General features: G+C 58.0%; 1 protein-coding gene across 1 annotated transcript in view; it reads right to left on the minus strand.

Moving 5' to 3' along the window:
• Nucleotides 1–18,428, minus strand: part of LOC311632903 (cadherin-23-like) — a 299,605-nt gene that overhangs the window by 17,283 nt on the left and 263,894 nt on the right. Inside the window, exons 19-25 of the mRNA XM_084904920.1 lie at nt 18,000–18,116; nt 14,295–14,407; nt 12,991–13,098; nt 6,405–6,594; nt 5,939–6,084; nt 3,177–3,396; nt 2,120–2,272 (exon numbers count right to left, since the gene is read on the minus strand). Of these exons, the coding sequence (XP_084761046.1) occupies nt 2,120–2,272; nt 3,177–3,396; nt 5,939–6,084; nt 6,405–6,594; nt 12,991–13,098; nt 14,295–14,407; nt 18,000–18,116 (1,047 nt within the window). The remainder of the gene's footprint in view (nt 1–2,119; nt 2,273–3,176; nt 3,397–5,938; nt 6,085–6,404; nt 6,595–12,990; nt 13,099–14,294; nt 14,408–17,999; nt 18,117–18,428) is intronic.

The raw sequence follows: 18,428 nt of genomic DNA on the forward strand, positions 1-18,428 counted from the left end.
GCGGGCAAGAGAGAAGGCAGCTGCGGTCAGGAAACAGGGCTCCTGGCTCGGGAAAGGGAGGGGGCACCCCACCTCTGCTTCTGAGCCCTGACACTAGAGGCGGTCCAGGGACGAAAGGCTGTGCTGCCCCCTGAGCGCTGCCTGAGAGCAGGGTTCTGGGGGGCTCTGATGAGGGTGTGGCCTGAGTGGGCTTAGGCGGGGGTGCGAATGCCTGAAATTTGTTGAACACCTACTGTGCGCCGTTCTGTTTTGTGTACACCATCACTGTCTCCATGTCACAGACAAGGGCACGCTCCTTTAATGAGGTTACCTGCGGTGCTCTGGGTTAGTCACCTATTTGGGGTGTGGGACTCCAGTCCAGCCCTCTGCTCCCCAGCCCGTGTCCTTCACCAGTCTGTTACCTGCCTGTCCCGTAGGAGTGTCTGAGCAGTGAGGCTAGGCTGGGCCTTTTAGATGTGGCTGAGTCTTTGGGGTGGCTGAGCATTCTCTAGGTCCCTGACCTCGGGTTCTCTGAGGGGCTCCCAGAGGCTCGAGTGACAAGCACGGGCAGGTGGACAGCAGACAGGTGCTACTGAGTCCTCCTGAGCTCTGGGGCAGGTGGGGAGTGTGAGGTCTCCTTCCTGAGGGAGCCAGGAGCCAGGAAAGGACTGCAGAACAGTGTGGGGACCCCTCCCCTGCTATGGGCAGGCAGTGCGGTGCTCTGGGCAGCAGAGGGCGCCACTGCACTGGATTTGGGCTACCTGGGACCAGGACACTGCAGGCTCCTGGAAGAAGGTGCAAAATTAAAATCCGAGAAACCCAGGGCTGGAGGGCTCTCAGGTGAGCAGGAACAGGCCACCTCAGGGAAGCCTTCCTGGGGGCTGGTGCCACACGCCCCCTCGTTCTGACATGGTTGCCCCTGGAGGAAACCCCCTGCCTTCAAGCCCCCAGTATCGGCTCCCCAGTCTGGCTCCGAGGGGACGGGGAGGAACTATGACACAAGCAGTGCTGGGTCTGAACCATGCTGGTACCTTGTGGGGGGCTTGATAACTGAGCCTCCCCAGGACAGGCTAGGAGAACTGACTGGGAGGAGCGGGCCTTAGGGGTGGACCCTTTTATGGAGGGGAAGGAGGGAAAGCATCTGAGAGGGAGAGGCTGGCAGCTGGGAGGTCATCTTAGTGCAGCAAGTTGTAGATGGGCCATGAGCCCGGGCTTCCTTGGGGAGAGGTGTCAGGGACACTGGTGTGAGTATTGCACATGTATGTGCATATGAACATGTGTGTACTATAGCTGCAGGAAGACTGAACCAGTAAAAGGGCCAAGGGAGGGCTTAGGAATGTGAGAGAGCTATCCACCACCTGCACACATGCCAGCACCTCTCAGGCACTCCACCGACTGAAGAATGTGGGGACACTGCTCTAACCCAGGAATGGCTAACACATGGCATGTCGCCTCCATAAAGCCTACGTCATGGCAGTCATCACTAATTGATCACAGCTCCCTTTCACCTGTTGAGTCAGGACATGGCTCTTCAGAGGTGGCAACTTGACATGCTGAGCTAAAACTATCCCATTTAGAGATCTAAACCATCAGCCTCTAAACGGGTGGGAACCCTCTTCCTAAGTGAAGGGCCCCCGGGGAAAGACAAGGCCATATTCCTCCAGTCTGCTTCATCACCCCAACACGGGGTGGTGTGGGGAGCATGGCTCCTCCCAGGAGCAACTGGCTCCACCTCCCTCTAGGCCAGTGGTCGGCACACTCATTAGTCCACAGAGCCAAATATCAACAGTACAACGATTGAAATTTCTTTTGAGAGCCAAATTTTTAATACTCCAACGTCTTCTAACGTCACTTCTTCAACACAGACCCGCCCAGGCCGTGGTATTTTGTGGAAGAGCCACTCTCAAGAGGCCAAAGAGCCATATGTGGCTCGAGAGCCGCGGTTTGCCGACCACTGCTCTAGACCGAGCCTTGGTAAGTCCTCTCACCCCTGGGGACCCAGCTCCAAAGCCCTTGGGCAAAGCCGAGAGCAGATCCTCAGGGAGGCTCCAGCAGGGGCACACCCGGTGGCCGGCCTGGGTCCCTTCCCCTCCCCGCCCCAGCCCCGCAGCAGAGCAGCCGGGAGGGTGGGGCAGGGCACCTGTGATGAAGTAGCTGAGCTCGGCGTTGAGGCCCACGTCATTGTCCGTGCAGTTCAGCCAGACCACACGGAACTCCCGCGGCACGTCCTCGGACACGGACACGTTGTACACGGCCGGGAAGAAGGTGGGCGTCTCGTCGTTCACGTCCAGCACTGCGGGCAGAGGCGGCACCCGGGGCTGGGCCTGGCTCCTGGGCCACCCTACCCGGCTCCACAGCAGCGGCCCCCACCACAGGCCGATGGCAAATGGGTTTTCTGGGAGTCAGCACCTCCCGGTCGGGAGCAGAGGGCCCCGGGCTGGCTGGGCCAGGACAGAGCTGACCAGAACCCCACACCCTCGGGCGGCCCCTGTTCCTTGGGGGCTGCTGCTCATTCTGTCCCAGGGAGCTGGCCATCTCTTGCCCATTACACTCAACACTTATTTCAGGGCTTATTCCTGGCCCTCTGGCAACACCTCAATGTACCAGTTCTGTTCCGAAAATTAAAGGTGTAGCCGGAGTGGGTGAGAATAGTGGCCCTCCTGGCCCCACCCCGATAGAGGGTGGAGACTGCAGGCATTACGGAGAGGGCCGAGGGGAGGGGGCATCTCAGGGCCTCTGGGAATCCCAGCTGCCCTCCTCCCAGGGCGATACCTTTCACGGAGATTCAGGCACATGGGAGGGAAAGGATTTTTATTTGCACCTCCAAATAAAAACTCTGCCTTCCAAGGAGAGGGGGCTCCATCACCTCCCCAGGCTGCTCCTGACCCGAGGGCCCCGCCCCTGCCCAAACCCTCTCTGCTGTGGCCGGGATCAGAGAAGGGGACCTTGGCAGGGGGTTCAGGCCGCTCCCTCCCCGGGGCTCTGGGACACTGAGCAGTGGCCAGGTGGGGAGAGGGCTGGCTCTCCGGCTTTTCCTCTTGGTGGAGAAGGGAAGGCTGTGCCATGTTGAATGGCTCCAGGCGAGGCCGCACCAGCAGGGTGGCCTGCGCCCCACTGGACAGCGGACAGCCGGGGGACACGCAGGCTCCCCACGCCGCCCGCGTGCTCTGCGCCCAGCGAGGCGGCCGCACTCTCACCTCGGATGGTGAGCGTGCTGGTGGAGCTCTTGGTGGGCGTGCCCGCGTCGGTGGCCACCACCCGCAGCTGGTACTGGGCGATGCGCTCGCGGTCCAGCTCGGTGGTGGTGACCACCACGCCGGTGCTGCTGTTGATGAGGAAGTCCATGCGGGGCATGCCCACCTGCATGCGGTAGGACACCAGCCCGTTGAGGCCCTCGTCCAGGTCGATGGCCACCACCTGAGGGAGAGGAGGGGCCGTGTGAGGAGCGGGGACACGGGGACTGATGCTTCTCCCCCGGGAGGTGTCCCCTCCTTCCCACTGACCTATGCTCACCTCCAGCCAGACACACCTGCACCCCCAGAGAGCCCCAGGCTGGGCCACTGCCCCCAATACATCTGCCAGGTGCTCTCTAAGGGGCAGCCGGAAGGGGCCAGATGCTCCAAGCGGGGCAGGGGGAGGGGGGAAAGAGATGTTTTAGAAAAAGAGCCCAGTCCCCACATAGTTCCCCCTTCGGAACCCTGCTTTCCCTGTTAGGAAGCCCCTCAGCTTCATCCCAGCTGGCTCGGACCCTCCAAACTCTGCAGTGTGAGAGTCGCCCTCCTCCTCCAGCCCCACGACGCTGGCTGGGAGCAGCCCTTCCTGCTCAGACTCCCTCCATCCCGTGGGCTCAACTGCAGACAGTGCCCAGCTGCCTGGACCCCGCCTCTGCGTTGTTTTTATTTGTAAGACAACAACAAAAATAAGATGATATCGGTGCCCATTTTTAAAATTCGAAGATTTGGTTTTTTAAAAAGGCATTGAGCCTGCCTGGTGAGCCAAGAGGGCCTGGGTTCGATTCCTGGTCAGGGAGGCTTGATCCCCATTGGGGGGCATGCAGGAGGCAGCTGATCAATGTGTCTCTCTCATCAATGTTTCTCTCTTTCTCCCTCTCCCCCTCTTTAACTTTAAAACATATTTTAAAAAATAAAATTGAAAAAGACATTGCAATCCTCCTCCCAAATTCCTACACTCTTCCCAGCTGCACATCCAGTTCTTAGAGAGATCCTGACTCAAGACCCGCCCTGGTGTGTTGAAATTTTTATGAAAGAGAATTCAAGGCATTTGAAATAAATGTGTAATAACAACTAAAACAAGAGCTTTGCAGCAAAACAAGGCTCTCGGGATTGAAAGGCAATGTAAGGTCGTCTGGTCTAATTCACACCAATAAGCTGGACAAGAGGGTGCCCAGACTCGGCCTGAATGCTTTCCTGGATGGAGGGCTCACTGCTTCTGATGGTTCTGCTCACAGCTCTAGTCCCTCGAGAACGTTCGTCTGCACATCCAGCAGAAATCATTATCGGCTGAGGTTGCAGAGGGAACCTGGGAACCACACGCCTCAAGCTAGGACCCTCTTCCTGCATCCGAAGACCCTCTTTCCAAATGACACACTCCAGCTCCTTCAACCGCCTTCTCCCGGCTCTGAGCCAGTTCCTCAGAGGCTGTGCTGGGGGGGCATCTCCTGCCGCTGCTGTGAGTCCTGGAGAACCAGGTCTAGGGCTCCCCGCTCTCCCCCTCACCTCTCCTATCTGGGGATTTTGGCTCCTGACTGGCTGCTGTTCCCTGGATCGAGGCTCCCCCTGCTGGGAGTTTGGGGAGAATATTCTGCTAGAGAGACTAAATGCTCCCTGGAACCCGTCAAAGAGCACTATTGATCTCCTTTTACAGACGAAGAAACGGAGGCACAGTGGCCTGCAGGGCATCGCCAAGGTTGCCACTCTGGCATCCTGACGAACACCCGGTCTTCTCTGGGTGGGATCAGGCTAACCCTCCGCCACTGGGTCCCGTCTCTCAGTATAAACTCTCACCGCAGACACAGCAGGTGCACATCAGCTACCCCGCATTCCCCGCAGTCTAGGTGCCGGGTTGCTTTCCACTCGTGTCTGCCTGAATCTCTACAGCACAGCCAGGCAGTGCTGTTATGATTCCCATGTCACAGGTGATAAAACTGAGGCTTGGAGGGATTGAGCCACGTATTCCACGTCACCCAGCACATGGCAGTGGTGCTGGGATCCACACCCATCCCGGGCAGGCTCCGAAGCCCACACTCTTGACTGTAAGGGCCTTTGGGTTTCTGAAAGGGCTGCATCTCCCTGGAACCAGCACCTTCCGGCCTCCCCGACCAGCAGGGTGGAGGAGGGGGAGCAGGAGGCAGAGGGGCCGGCTTCAACATCGGGCCCTGCCCCTTCCTGCTCACAGGAACTTGGGCGCGTTTCCTAAGTTTCTTACAGAATGGGGAGAATCCCACCCGTTGTGCGAAGCTACCTTGGCGTTTACAGGAAAGCACAGGAGAGGGGCTGCCCCATGGAGGCAGGACACATGGACTGCACACACCCAGCCTTCTCAGTGTTCTAGAACCACCTACAGGCTTGGGGTATTGAGAGTTTGGGGCTAGACCTCTCAATTAGGCCCTGAGAAACTCTGATTTGGCTTCCCAGGATTCTCTTTGCCTCCCTCCCTCTGTTTCTGTCTTTGTGCATCTCCCTTGGTCCTTTCCCTCCCCCTCTCCAAGTCCACTTGTCCTCCAAGGCCCAGCTCAAGCGCCTCCTCCTCCAGGAAGCCTTCCAGCACCGTCTCTCAGAACATGGCTCTCCACACCTGGCACAGATGTGCCCTGTCCTGGATCGTGGAAGACTGTGGTCTGGGCTGGCTGGCCTCCCCCTGCAAAGTGCTCAGCACGAGACTGGCCCAGATGAGCGGAGGGAGACAGACGGCAGCCTCTCAGGTCGGGCGAGAAGCTCACCTGGTAGACGGAGACCCCCGCAGGCGTGCCCTCCAGCACCTCGGCCACAAAAGGCAGGTTTTGAAAGATGGGGTCGTTGTCATTGAGGTCCAGGAGGTTCACAAACACCGTGGCACTGCTAGTCGCCCTCAGAGGGGGGCTGCCACCTGGGGGGTTCAGGGAGGGAGGCGAGGAGAGGGAAGGAGGGGTGCAGGAGAAGAAGGCCAAGGGGGAAGAGGAGTGGGGAGAGGGGCAGGCTCAGCGACCCTCCATCTCATTGACCCCTCCAGGGAGCAGCCTGGGCCTTACACCCCTAATCTCCCCTCCCCCCTGAGGGTGCTCTGGGGAGGGTCTCAGCTGGGCAGTGGGTGTGACTCCACGCTTAGGGACAGCCCTCCTAAGGAGGTCCGGAGCCCCAGAGGACAGGGGTGGTGTCAGGGGCCCGGGCCCGGTGTTGGGGCGGCGAGGGCGTGTGGGGGGCACGTACAGTCCGTGACGGAGATGATGATCTTGCGCATGAGCTCCGCCTCGACGGGGTCGGGGTTCTCCCGGTCCAGCATGACGTGGGTGGTGCGGATCTTGCCCGTGCTGCTGTTGATGCTGTAGAACTTGTTAGGCGGGTGGATGCTGTACACCAGGGTGCCGTTCTCCCCCAGGTCCGGGTCCACCGCCACCACCTGCCGGGAGGAGGGGGCTGGCTGAGCGCCCGTGCCAGCCCTGGGCACCCCACGCAGACCCCGGCAGGGAGGTCCATGGGGTTTGGGAGGTGAAAGGGTCAGAGGATGAATCAGCAGTGGGAAGTATTAGGCTCCTTGACTTCTTTTTTTAAAGATATATATTTTATTGACTTTTTACAGAGAGGAAGGGAGAGAGATAGAGAGCTAGAAACGTCCATGAGAGAGAAACATCAACCAGCTGCCTCTTGCACACCCCCTACTGGGGATGTGCCCACAACCAATGTACATGCCCTTTACCGGAATCAAACCTGGGACCTTTCAGTCTGCAGACCAACGCTCTACCACTGAGCCAAACCGGTCTCGGCAGGCTCCTTGACTTCTTGACCCTCGTGTGGGCCTTAAGTAAGCCCCTTTCCTCACTTGAGCCTGGGTCTTCTGATCCTAGCAGATACCAGCTTACAGAGGCTCTGGGTCTCTCATAAACGCCAGGCCCTCTCCACAGACTGTCAACACCCTTGGGAGGTGGATACCTATGACTGTGCCCATTTCACAGATGAGGCCCAGCAAGGCTCCCAGCCTGGAAGAGGTTCTGGCCCCCTTACTACCAGAACCACCGAATATGTGGGGTGACAGGTGTGTGGGCTTTGGAAAGACAGGGGCCCCAGAAGTCCATAAGGATGGGATTTGGGGTGAGGCTGGGAGGGGCTGGGAGCCCGTGGCTGAGCTTTTGGAAGGATTTGGAAGCCTGGACTTGGGAACTGGGTTCCTCATCCTCCATTTCATTCCTTTGGAGCTTTGGATTGTGGGGCGATTTGAAAAGAATAAGGCCTGTGAATAACACCAAGAATGACAGGGCACGGGGAGGGAGTCATGGGCAAGCCAGCCCATTGGGGGGTGGGCCCAGCCAGTTAGGATGGTCCTGGGGCCGGGGAGGGGATGCTGGAGGAGGGATGGGGCTGGCTCCCTGGAGGTAGGGAGGGCCCTGGGGGAGAGGGTCATGAGATAGGAGTCCCAGATACTCTGGATCCTTTAACCTCCCAGCCCTCTTATATCCCCACCCCAAGGAGGGTCTGGCCTCAGTGCTGTCCTGACTTAGGACCATATCCCCCCACACTGGCTCTCCCAGCTCCCCACGCCGCCCATCCCCTGCTCTGAAGGGAGCTTAGCCATCTACCTCCCGAGGGGAAAGCAGAACTCAGAGAGGCACGGGCCAGACTTACAGTCACACAGCACCAGCTTTGGGGCCCGTCCAGCAGCCCCCCAGAGCCCCTGGCCCCGTGCTACAGGGTCTGCTGTGGCCTGGAGGCGGACAAGATCAGTGGGGGCAGCGGTGACCTCAGTCAGTCCCCAGGGCCGCATCGGGACACTGTCGTTTTTCACTCCAGGACACTCGGCGATGACAGCCCCGCCTCGTCAGCTCCTTTATCTTCCTCAGCGAGGGCCCTTTTGTGCTTTGGCAGCAGAATCTGTCCCTCCGCTGGCTTAATCCCCAGCCGAGGCATCTCTGGGGCCACCAGACCAGAACAGACAGATGGGCCTCTATGGCCAAGGGCTCCCATCTGCCCCTGAGCCCTGGGCGGCCCGGGAGAGAGGCCCATGCTGGCACAGAACCCTGAGCCCCTCTGACTTCTCTGCTTCGGAGAGGGACGCACCCCTGCTCCCATCCCCACTGCTCAGCCAGCCCCTCGCTTCCCAGCCTTGCTGCCCCAATGGGCCAGGACCTAAGGGGGCAGCCCTCCTGCTGCCTCAGTTAGCCTCTATGACGGGGACCCAACCACGCCTGTACTGACAGGAGACGGGCTCCTAGGCACTCCGGGCAGCTTTCTAGGCAGGCAGGCAGCCTGCTGACGGGTAAGGAGACCAGCCAGCCCTGCTTTTCTACACTTTCTCTCCGATTACTGGAAGGAGGTAGTTCTTATGTCCATTTTTTCTGGTGGGGAAACTGAGGCTATGGGGCAGTTAAACTACCTGCTCCAGACCTGCAGCCTGTTGCTGAATGCACTAAGTTCACATGGGGGGAGGGGTGCTCCTCTTTTCCTCTCCTCCCCCACCTCTGGGTGCTGGGGGCACCTGGGCAGGTGCTTTGGAGAGATACGTGTAGGGGGTGGGCACGGATATTCGGTTCTCGGCCATTCCCTGGTCACCAGGTGGGATGGGGCCCCCGGGGGGGGGGGGCAGGCTGTGACCCCAGTTCCCTGCCGGGCGATTGTGCGGACTCTCCGGCTTTCCCTCATTTATTTCCCATTTCACGCTCGTCATTTTTCTCCTGGTCTGACGGGACTAATTCTCCTGCTCTCCTCTCCCTTATTTTGCTGGAGGGTTTGAAAGGCTCTAAATCAATGCCCATCAGCCAGGTCCTTGAAGCAGACTGCGGGAGCAGGAGGGAGAGCGCGGCCAAAACCCCACTTGCAAACGGAGCAGCCGCTCTGCACGCCCCTGCCCGCGGGCAGACACCCGGTGCGCACACGTGCACACACACACAGGCCCGGCCCACTCCGAGGGCCCGGATGCAGCTGCACATGAGCTGCACATGAGCTGGGAAAGCCACTGGGTGGCCCCTGCCCCTCCCTTTAGAGAGGCCCTTGGGAGAGTCCCAGTTCATATGTCCTGGTCTCTCTCTGACAAGGAAGACCCACCCCGACCTGGCAGAGCTGGGGGAAGGAAGGCAAAGAAGCCCTTCGACAACTTTCCTTCACAAACTGTGAGTGCTTACGCTGTGCCTGGCTCAGGGGCTCCACAGGGAGCAGCACAGGTGGGATTCCAGCAGGGGAGGCAGGTGATGGTGACAACAGCTGCCATTCATCACCCTCTCACCACGTGCCTGTGCATTCTGGCTCATTAAGTACCAACTACGACTCTTTCAGGTGGGGCCTCTACCTCCATGCTCTAGACCAGGGGTCTTCAAACTACGGTCCGCGGGCCACATGCGGCCCGCAGAGGAGTCTGATCTGGCCCACCAGGTTTTTTGGGCAGTGAGCGCAGCCGAGGTGTTACAGTAGGAATTAGTAGTTTATATAGTCTGGCCCTCCAGCTCTCTGAGGGACCGTGATCTGGCCCCCACTTTAAAAAGTTTGAGGACCCCTGCTCTAGACAAGGAGATTGGAGCACAGAGAGGTTAAGGAACTTGCCCAAGGTCACACAGCCAGTCAGAGGTATGGCTAAAATGAGAGTCTAGACGTTTTGGTACTAGACTGAATCACTGAATCATGACGCTCTGCTGCCTCTTACTAAGCAAGAAACCCAGCAAACAGCAAACACACAGGTTTGGGGAACCAGCCCTGAATGGAACATGGGGGCGGAGCTCCATTAGGCAGGGTAGTCAGGGAGGGCTTCCCTGTGGAGGTGGCATTTTAACCTGGGAGGCTGGAGGAGAATGAGTCGGCCATGGAGAGAGCAGGGCTCAGGGAGCAGAGGAGGAAGAGCCTCTGGCAGGGGTGGGGAAGGGGAGGGAGAGCTGTGCAGAGGCTCCCAGGTGGGAAAGGGCTGAGTGGGTTCAGACACTGAAAGGCCAGCTAAGTGCTAGGGCAAGGGGTGTGGGGTGAGAAGGCGGTGGGAGATGAGTCAGGAAGTGGGTCACCCCTGGAGCCTCCTCTTCTCACACCTCGGCAACAGCCCCTCCCCCCCCTCACCCAGGCCCACTGTGAGGCTTGGGCAGGGGGTGGGACCCTCAAAGATATTAACACACAAACCCATACACATGCATACACCTCACAGCTGTGAAAGAATCTTACGACTATTCCTTTTGAAATTAGGAATTTCAAACTAATTTAGCAATTAAATTAGACAAACTCGATTAATGTTATGAGTTCTCTGACTTTCGGTTTCCTGGCAAACATTATACATAACTGGAAATTCCAGAGGATTCTGGAAAATTCTCAAGAATTCTAGAAAATCTAAGTGATAGTTTGCCCTCACATGTAATGAGGTTTTTTAGTTTGTTTGTAATGAGTTTTACAAATCCTAAATTTCATAATTACCAAAGTTCCCATAACGCTCGGTAGCTGTTTAACACGAGCCTTAGTTCCGATTTGGCTCTTCTGCTTTGGGGCTTGGGAGCCCCGGCCTTCTCTGTCCGGCCTCAGCACTGCCATGGGTCCCTGACAGGCTCCAGCGCCCCACCCTGGCTGCCCGAGCTGGGGGAGCAACGGGCTTGTCCATCCTGTGCGGAGGGGCGGGCTCCTCTGTCTGTCTCCCCAGAGGTGAAGGGGGTCTCGCAGGGACTCTGGCTCTTGCACAGGGTGAGATGGGCCCCAGGGGTGGGTCTGAGTGTCAGGAAACTCCCTGAGGGCAGAGCAGAAGCCATGCTGGCACACAGTAGGTGCTCACCGAGCGCTTGTTGAGGTTTCCTGGAGAGTGAGGGGTTGCTGGGCACAGGGCCCAGGCCCACTGTCTATACCTGCTCAGGGCTCAGAAGGATGTGAGGAAAGGCTGGCGACCAGAGCAGGCCCCTGGGGACCAGATCTGCGAAAAGCCCGAGGCCCAGTGTGGCCCCAACCCAGACCTACTAGGTTTGTCCAGCAGGTGGACTTCAATAGTGGCCCCCTTGGCTAGCACACCTCCCTCACTTGCCCCTCAATTCCCTGTGGGAGGAGACTCCTAGAAATATAAAGCAAAGGTAAGAGTTCAGGTGCTCAGAGGTGAGCTCCAACCCCAGCTCTTGGGCTCCCTGGCTGGGCTTGTCCAGGGCTGGAGCCCAAATGCCCACGAGGTGGCAGCAGAGAGAGCCCGCCAGGGGTAGAGTCCCAGAGAGAGCTCCTGGAAATGGCCCAGGGTGGAGGGGTCCTACCCTGGCCTGGCTGAAAGGAATCCTCTCTCCCACCAGGGCTTTGACAAACCACCTGTCCCAGGTTCCTTGCCCCTGACCCACTGGACCCTCTGGGCGGGGATGTGCCCACCACTGAGAACCATTCAGATTCTGAAAACACAGAAAAGAGGATAAGAAGGTATGATAGCTGGTTTATGCGTGTTCTCTCTCTCTCCCTCTCTCTCTCTCTCTCTCTCTCTCTCTCCCTCCCTCCCTCCCTCCCTCCCTCCCTCCCTCCCTCCCTCCCTCCCTCTCTCTCTCTCTCTCTCTCTCTCTCTCTCTCTCTCTCTCTCTCTCTCCCATAGAGACCCCAGTGGGCCTGTCCCTGTGGCTGTGGTTGAGGAGGAGTGGGGGCAGGGAGGCTAGACATCTTCAGCTCAGGGCCGGGCAGCCTTGCTGGATGTGACAGTTACCATCCCTCCCCCATCCCACCGATTCTCCAGGTTCTCAGGGCCTGGACACCTGCCAGGGCCCCCTGAGCCAGCAGAGGCAGAAGGACTGCTGGGCTAGGTTGCACCAAGTCAGACAGCCCTGGTTTGAGTCTGGGCTCTGGGTGCTTGGGCAAACCCCTCACCCTCTCAGTCTCTGTCCTCCAGAGTATGATGGGAGCAACGAATCCACCTGCCACGTGACATTGTTACGAGGATAAGAGAGAATTCACGAGAAAACACAGCACAGCGCCTGGCACGTTCCAGACATTTAATAAATGGGATCGCCATGAGCTGTTAGGTTCATGTCCATCGTGGGGCTGGCTGGGTGGCTATGGGGTTGGGGACAAGCCTCCTGAAATGAGACCAAATGGGGCACAAGTATGGGGAAAAAAGAGGGTGCTCATCCCTGAGTTTTCTCAGCTTCCCCAGGACATGTATTGTGGATGCCCCAAAACCAGGGGTCCTCAAACTTTTTAAAGTGGGGGCCAGATCACGGTCCCTCAGAGAGCTGGAGGGCCGGACTATATGAACTACTAATTCCTACTGTAACACCTCGGCTGCGCTCACTGCCCAAAAAACCTGGCGGGCCGGATCAGACTCCTCTGCGGGCCGCATGTGGCCCGCGGGCCGTAGTTTGAAGACCCCTGGCCCCAAGACTTTGGCCATGGTCTCTCCTTCCCACCCTGAGTCACATCCTGCTCCCAGCGCGTACGGAGTCTGTGCAAACCGGACAATCCCACAAATCCCGGGGTGAGCTTCCAAGGCCCTGCTGGGCAGCCCTGGGCCAGCTGACTGGTGGCTGTGGTGACAGAAGCGGTGAAGGTGCTGAGGGCAGGTCTGAAGCCTGTGCACCTCGAGGGAGGGACCTGTGCCTCGCCGGGGAGGCGGGGCTCTCCTGAGGTTGTCACCAGAGTCCTGGGCTCTCAGGGCAGGTGTGCTGCCAGCCGAACCGGCCCTGGGGTGCTGCACCCCCCTGGACAAAGCCCGAAGCCCCGTGTGGGCTGTGCCCTGACCTCTGACTGCCTCTCACCGTGCGGAGAGCTCCGGGAACCTCGCTCCAAGAGCCGGCGCAGAGGAAACATGAGTCCATCAGCCCCAGGGACAGAGGGCGGACACCCCTTGGCAGGGCAGACCGGGAGTCCCGCTCCCACCACCACGTACCGTGGTCACGTCGGAGCCTGGAGGCGTCATCTCCACCAGGTTGATGTGGTAGGGAGTGTCCTTCCAGGTGGGGTGGTTGTCGTTGATGTCCAGGAGGGTGACGTTGACCTGTGGGGCCACAAGGGGACACAGTCAGGTGCCTGTGGAGCATCTCGGCATTAACTCCACCAGGCCGGGGCCTGGGCTTTCAAGGACAGGGGGCAGCAGGACCTTCAGAGGGGTTAGGTGCTGTCCCATCAGGAGGGGAGATAACCCCTAAAATCCGTCCTGTGACCTGGAACTTGTCCCGCCCACCCCCGGTCTGGACTAAAGGTGACCGACCGGGTAGGGGAGGTTTAGGATGAGGGTCTATTAGGATCCCTTTGAGCTTCCAAGTCAGTCTCAGCTACAAGCCAAGCAATTTCCCCGCTCACCTGTCACCAGGTGAATTATTTATGGAGCTCGGAATCCTATTAGCGGGGGCCTCCCGTGACTGCATAAGGCACTGGGGACTTTTCTGCCAAGTCTCTGGCCAACCAGTTCCAACCCCAGCCTCCCTGGCTGGGCCAGGCCGGGGGCAGTGGCTGGGGCAGCTGCTGTGGGTGGGGTGAGGGGCGTGGGGAGAGGTCAGGGGAGGGTCCTGAGGGGGAGCCAAAGGAAGCACATAAAGGTAAAGGTCACGGAGAAGGCAAGTGACTGGATGACCTGGCAGCAGCCTTCCTGCTTCCTTTCCCACAGGGGCTTGCTGCTTCCCGCTCCGCTCCCCCCTTCTTTTCTGCAGCCAGAGCTCAGTCAGAACCCTAGGCCACCCTTCCTCTAGCTTCCTGCCCACCTCTGTGGGGCAACAAGGCCTTGGATGGGGCTCTGGCCCCTCATGGGCGGGAACCAGGCATCGTGTCTCAGGGTAAGGGGTGGGGTGGTGCAGGCCCCAGGGAAGCTCCAAGGGCCTGCTTCTGGCTCTGAGCCCTCAGAGAAAGGCCTGCTCCTCTAGGAGCACGTAAGGAGGGGCCTCTGGGCCTCCTGCCGTCTCCTACCTGGCCAGCTGCTCCTTTAGGGGCCGAGGAGAAGATGTCTGCTCCTCCCAGCACCCCTGTCCCAGGTGGGAATGCCTTTCTTCCCACAGACGCCCCAGGGCTGACCTTGGCTGACAGCACGTTGGTGATTGACATCTGGTTGGTAGCCACCCTCACTCCACCCGCATGGTGCCTCACGCTACCTCAGGACAAAGTGCCTAGGGGCCTAGAGGTGCAGCCTGAAGGAGAGCTGGGGGCAGTGGCCTGGCTGGCAAGAGGGGAGCCGGGGGGTGCGGGAGGGTGGGCACTCACAGTGGCGATGCCAGTTTTCTGGTTGTGGCCCACGCCCCCGTCCACTGCTCGCACGATGAGGATGTATTCAGACTTGGCCTCGCGGTCCAGCAGGGAGGTGGTGGTGAGTTCGCCTGCAGGAGAGAGGGTTTGGGTGGGCCAGGGAGAGGTTGGGGAGGGAGGGAAGAGCAAGGAGAGGGGGAGGGAGAGAGGGGAAAACAGAGTGAGGGAGAGTATGAAAGAGGGGTGCTGAAGATCAGATGAGCTGGCGGTGTGCGTGCATGTGTGCATATATGCTGGGGGTGGTGAGATGGTGCTCCCAGTGGGAGGGGAGAGCACTCACACCTTGGGAACTGGAACCCCGAAGCTGGGCAACATAACTCCATGATGTGGAGGCATTTTCAAATGTGGGAAAATCAAGGCCGACTATGGAGGTGGTGGCTGGGAAACAGGGCAGAGGGCCATCTGGCTTCGAGCTCAGACACCAGGGACCTCTCATTAGACTTCCAACACACCGAAAGTTTCACACATGTCCCAACTGCCCCTCATCCCTGGACAGTTCAACCTGAAGTGCACTGAGAATGCGTAGCTATCAAATCATTTCCTTAATTATCTGGCACGTAGCTACACTGCCTTGAAACTTATTTAGTCTATAAACTAATTATTCCATTAATGACAAACATTAACAATAGAGCACAACTTTTGTCAGCTGTTGTTGCCTTTTTTTTATTGCATGTTGGTCTAACAAAAATATGGCAGGCACCTTGGCGAGGATTTGACAACCAGCTCACCAAAAGAAAAAGAGGCACCTGCCCATTCCCATGGTGTAAACATTCCCCCCAGAACCCTCTTTGTAAATGACCAGCTCGATGGCGTTGAACATGGAGTTGGGGAGAGGTGCACGCAATGGGCTATCAGGGCAGGAGTGAGCCAGTTCCAGCCAGCTGCGGCACACGGTGGTAGCCGGGCCACTTGCCATCTCGCACGGGCCATGGGAAAGAGCTTTCTCTGAGGACAGTGAGGCCCAGATTTGAATCAAATGATGGTCCTTCCCAGATGAAATGCTTGGCCTTGGGAAAGTTACTAGATTTATCCAAACCTCAGTTTTCTCATCTGTGAGGTGGCCATTAGTATGCCTCTGAATCAGAGCCATGGTGAGGATGGACTAATTACAGGTGCAGCTCCCAACACTCAGAAGGTGCTTGTTTTCTTCCCAGGGACGGTGAGAATTCGCCAAGGGTGGAGACTGTGCTACCCATGTTATTCTCCATTGCCTGCGCTGTGCAACTTGAAGCAAGTTACTTAACGCCTCTGTGCTCCTTTTATTTTATCATGAAACAAGGCAGCCGGGCCAGATGGTCACTGGGACCCTTTCCATTGTCATACTTCCCACCCTTCCGTGTGGGCCTGCCCCCGGTCTGTGCAGGGCTGAGAGGGGAGCTGGGGGTGAGGGACAGGGCAGCGAAGGCGCCGAGGCCTGGAATGCAAGACTGGCCAAGGCCTGCCCGCCTAGACACGATCCTTGGCGGGGTGGTGCCGATTAATTGGCAGGGCGAGGAAGAAATTAATCTCTAAAAAGTTTTAAACGTGAACTTGTCGCCGTGATAGATGGCTCTTCCTGTCTGGGAAATTAGATCCAATTAAGGCACCTTTGTGGAGCAGGCTTGGCTAATGTGACCGAGGAGGTAAGAGGGAAACGTTTACATCTTCAGAGAGAAAGGAGCCGCGTTAAGGCGGCAGGAAAACGTCCCTGTCATTACTGAAAGCCCAGGGGTGAAGCTGGGGTCCCTGCCAGAGGAGGCGGGGGGGGGGGGGGGGGCGCGAGGGGGGGGGGCGCTGAAAGGTCAATGAGTCTGATCGGTGTGTGAGTGGCGGCAGGAAGCTCTAACGTGACTTCCTATGAGGTAGCAGTTAACGCCTGGGCTCTGGGGTCAGGAGTCCAGGCTCTGAAGGTCCTCAGGCGAATTACTTAGCCTCTCCTGTGCCTCAGTTTCCCCACCTGGAAAATGGGGGAGAAGGCTGGCGCCTGCCTCGCAGAGTGGCGAAGGAAGTGAAAAGGGGTCATGGGAGTCAGAGCGCTTACAACAGTGCTGAGCACGTGTTCACGTGAATGAATGGGATTACTCTGAGCCCCCTCCTGGAAAGGTGGGCTCGCCGAGGTCAGAAGCTTCTGAGAGCCGGGAGGAAGGCTCTGTGCTGTCAGAGGTGGAGAGAGAGGCGCAGGATGGCTTCGAATGTGTTCAGTCTCTGTACACGTTTCACCCAGCCCTCTGCTCCCCAAGGTTAAGGTGACCAGACGTCCCGCTTTTGGCGGGACAGTCCCGATTTGTAACAGTTTGTCCCGCGTCCCGATTCGGGACTTTTAAAAAATGCCATGGGACGTGGGACAAACTGTTACAAATGGAGACTGTCCCGCCAAAAGCGGGACGTCTGGTCACCTTACAGTTCCCAGGAAAAGGGGCCAAAGAGATGGAAGGCGTGGTGACAGGAAGAGTCGATGCCCACCAGCCCCTGAACACCTCCTGCAGGGATGGCCCGTGTTCACCGAGCCTCGCTCCCTCCCCAGGCTGGAACGACTGCCGCCCAGTGGCCGTCAGGCCAGGGACGGCGTTTCCCAGCCTTCCTTGCACCTAGGCAGGCCACTCCCTGGTTCCGGCCAGCAGGATATGGGCACGAGGGACATATGTCGCCGCTAAGCTTGGTCCATAAGCATCTCCGTACACAGGACTCCATGCTCTCTTGCCCCTTCTGCAGTGACTTTGGAGCCACAACATGGAAGGGGCCTGGGTCCCAGCATCCTTGCGTGGAAGGCTTTCCACTGAACACTGCACTGCTGTGGAGACAGAATTTCTATTGTGTTGAGCCGCTGAGATTTGAAGGTTTGCGTGTTTGGCATCTCCAGTTCCCTTATCTAACACAGAAATGGGCACTTGGGAGTGGAATGCCCTGGGTGCCCATTCAGCTGACTTAGAACCCTGTGAGGATAGGGCCATGGTTCCTTCCGTTCTGCACCCCTGCACCTGGCCCAGCGCTGCAGACATCCACTGAGATCTGAGTAACTAGATGAATGAATGTCCAGCGGCCTCGTATTCCTTCCCAGCATCTGAATGAAAAGCTGGGGGTCTCTTATTGCTTTTTTTCTGCATCCCCTCCCTTCCAGCTTCCAGGAGCAGAGACACGAAGAAGAAAGGAGAGTTACAGGGGCTGAGCAGAGCCAGGGCGTGTGGGCCCTGGGTGAAGAGGACAAAAGAGTAATGATAATCACCTACTTCTGTTAGCGCTCACTCTGTGAGGGGCCACGCTAAGTGTGCCCCATAATGACTCATTGAGTTCACACAACAGCCCTCCTAGGATCGTCCCCATTTTCAGGTGGGGAAACCGAGGCACGCCCACTGTTAGGAAAAGGAGCCAGGACTGAGAAATGAGGTTGGCAGCTGAGGGAGGGGAACACCGAGGCTTGAGGAACGGATACAGCGGTTTGAAAAAGGGACACATTTTAAACACGTCAGGGTTCTTCACCCCTGGAAGACATTCTTCCATGCATACATTCAGGTTGTGATTTTTTTGTAAGGTCCATCATCTCACTCAAATGACTATCGCAGGGATGGGACCAGGGGCTCAAAGCTGGTTTCCTGTGAAAGGGAGGAGGCCCTGACCCACAGGCAGGCCCTGGCCGGGCAGGAGAGGCAGCTGAGGTGCAGAACACGAGAGCAGCGCAGGGCTCACCTGAGCGGGCGCCGATCCGGAACTGGGAGGAGCCCTCCAAGGAGTAGATGATGGACTCCTGGCCGTACTCCCGGGAGCGGTCCAGGTCGGTGGCATTCAGGATCAGCACCGTGGCTCCTTCGGGAGACAAGGGCGGGGGTGAGGTGGGCATCTGCTGCTCACCACGGCCTATCCCCAACCCCTCCCTGGCTGGTCACCATATTAATATACTTAGATTGACCAACTTTGACGTTGAGTCAAAAAGAAATGAAGCTCCATATTAAATTATTCTACCTTTATCATATTCAATTTCGGTCTTGTTTTATCTTGTTCACGAGGGGAATTTATTCGAGTTTTTATTTTCTATTTAATGTCCAGTGAAGGCCCTTGCCTTCATTTCCTTCTTGGTGGAATCCTGGGCATGGCCTTGGCCTCTCCAGATGCCCTGCC

The sequence above is a fragment of the Pipistrellus hanaki genome (assembly GCF_964339955.1).
Source record: "Pipistrellus hanaki genome assembly, chromosome: 14".
NCBI lineage: Eukaryota > Metazoa > Chordata > Mammalia > Chiroptera > Vespertilionidae > Pipistrellus > Pipistrellus hanaki.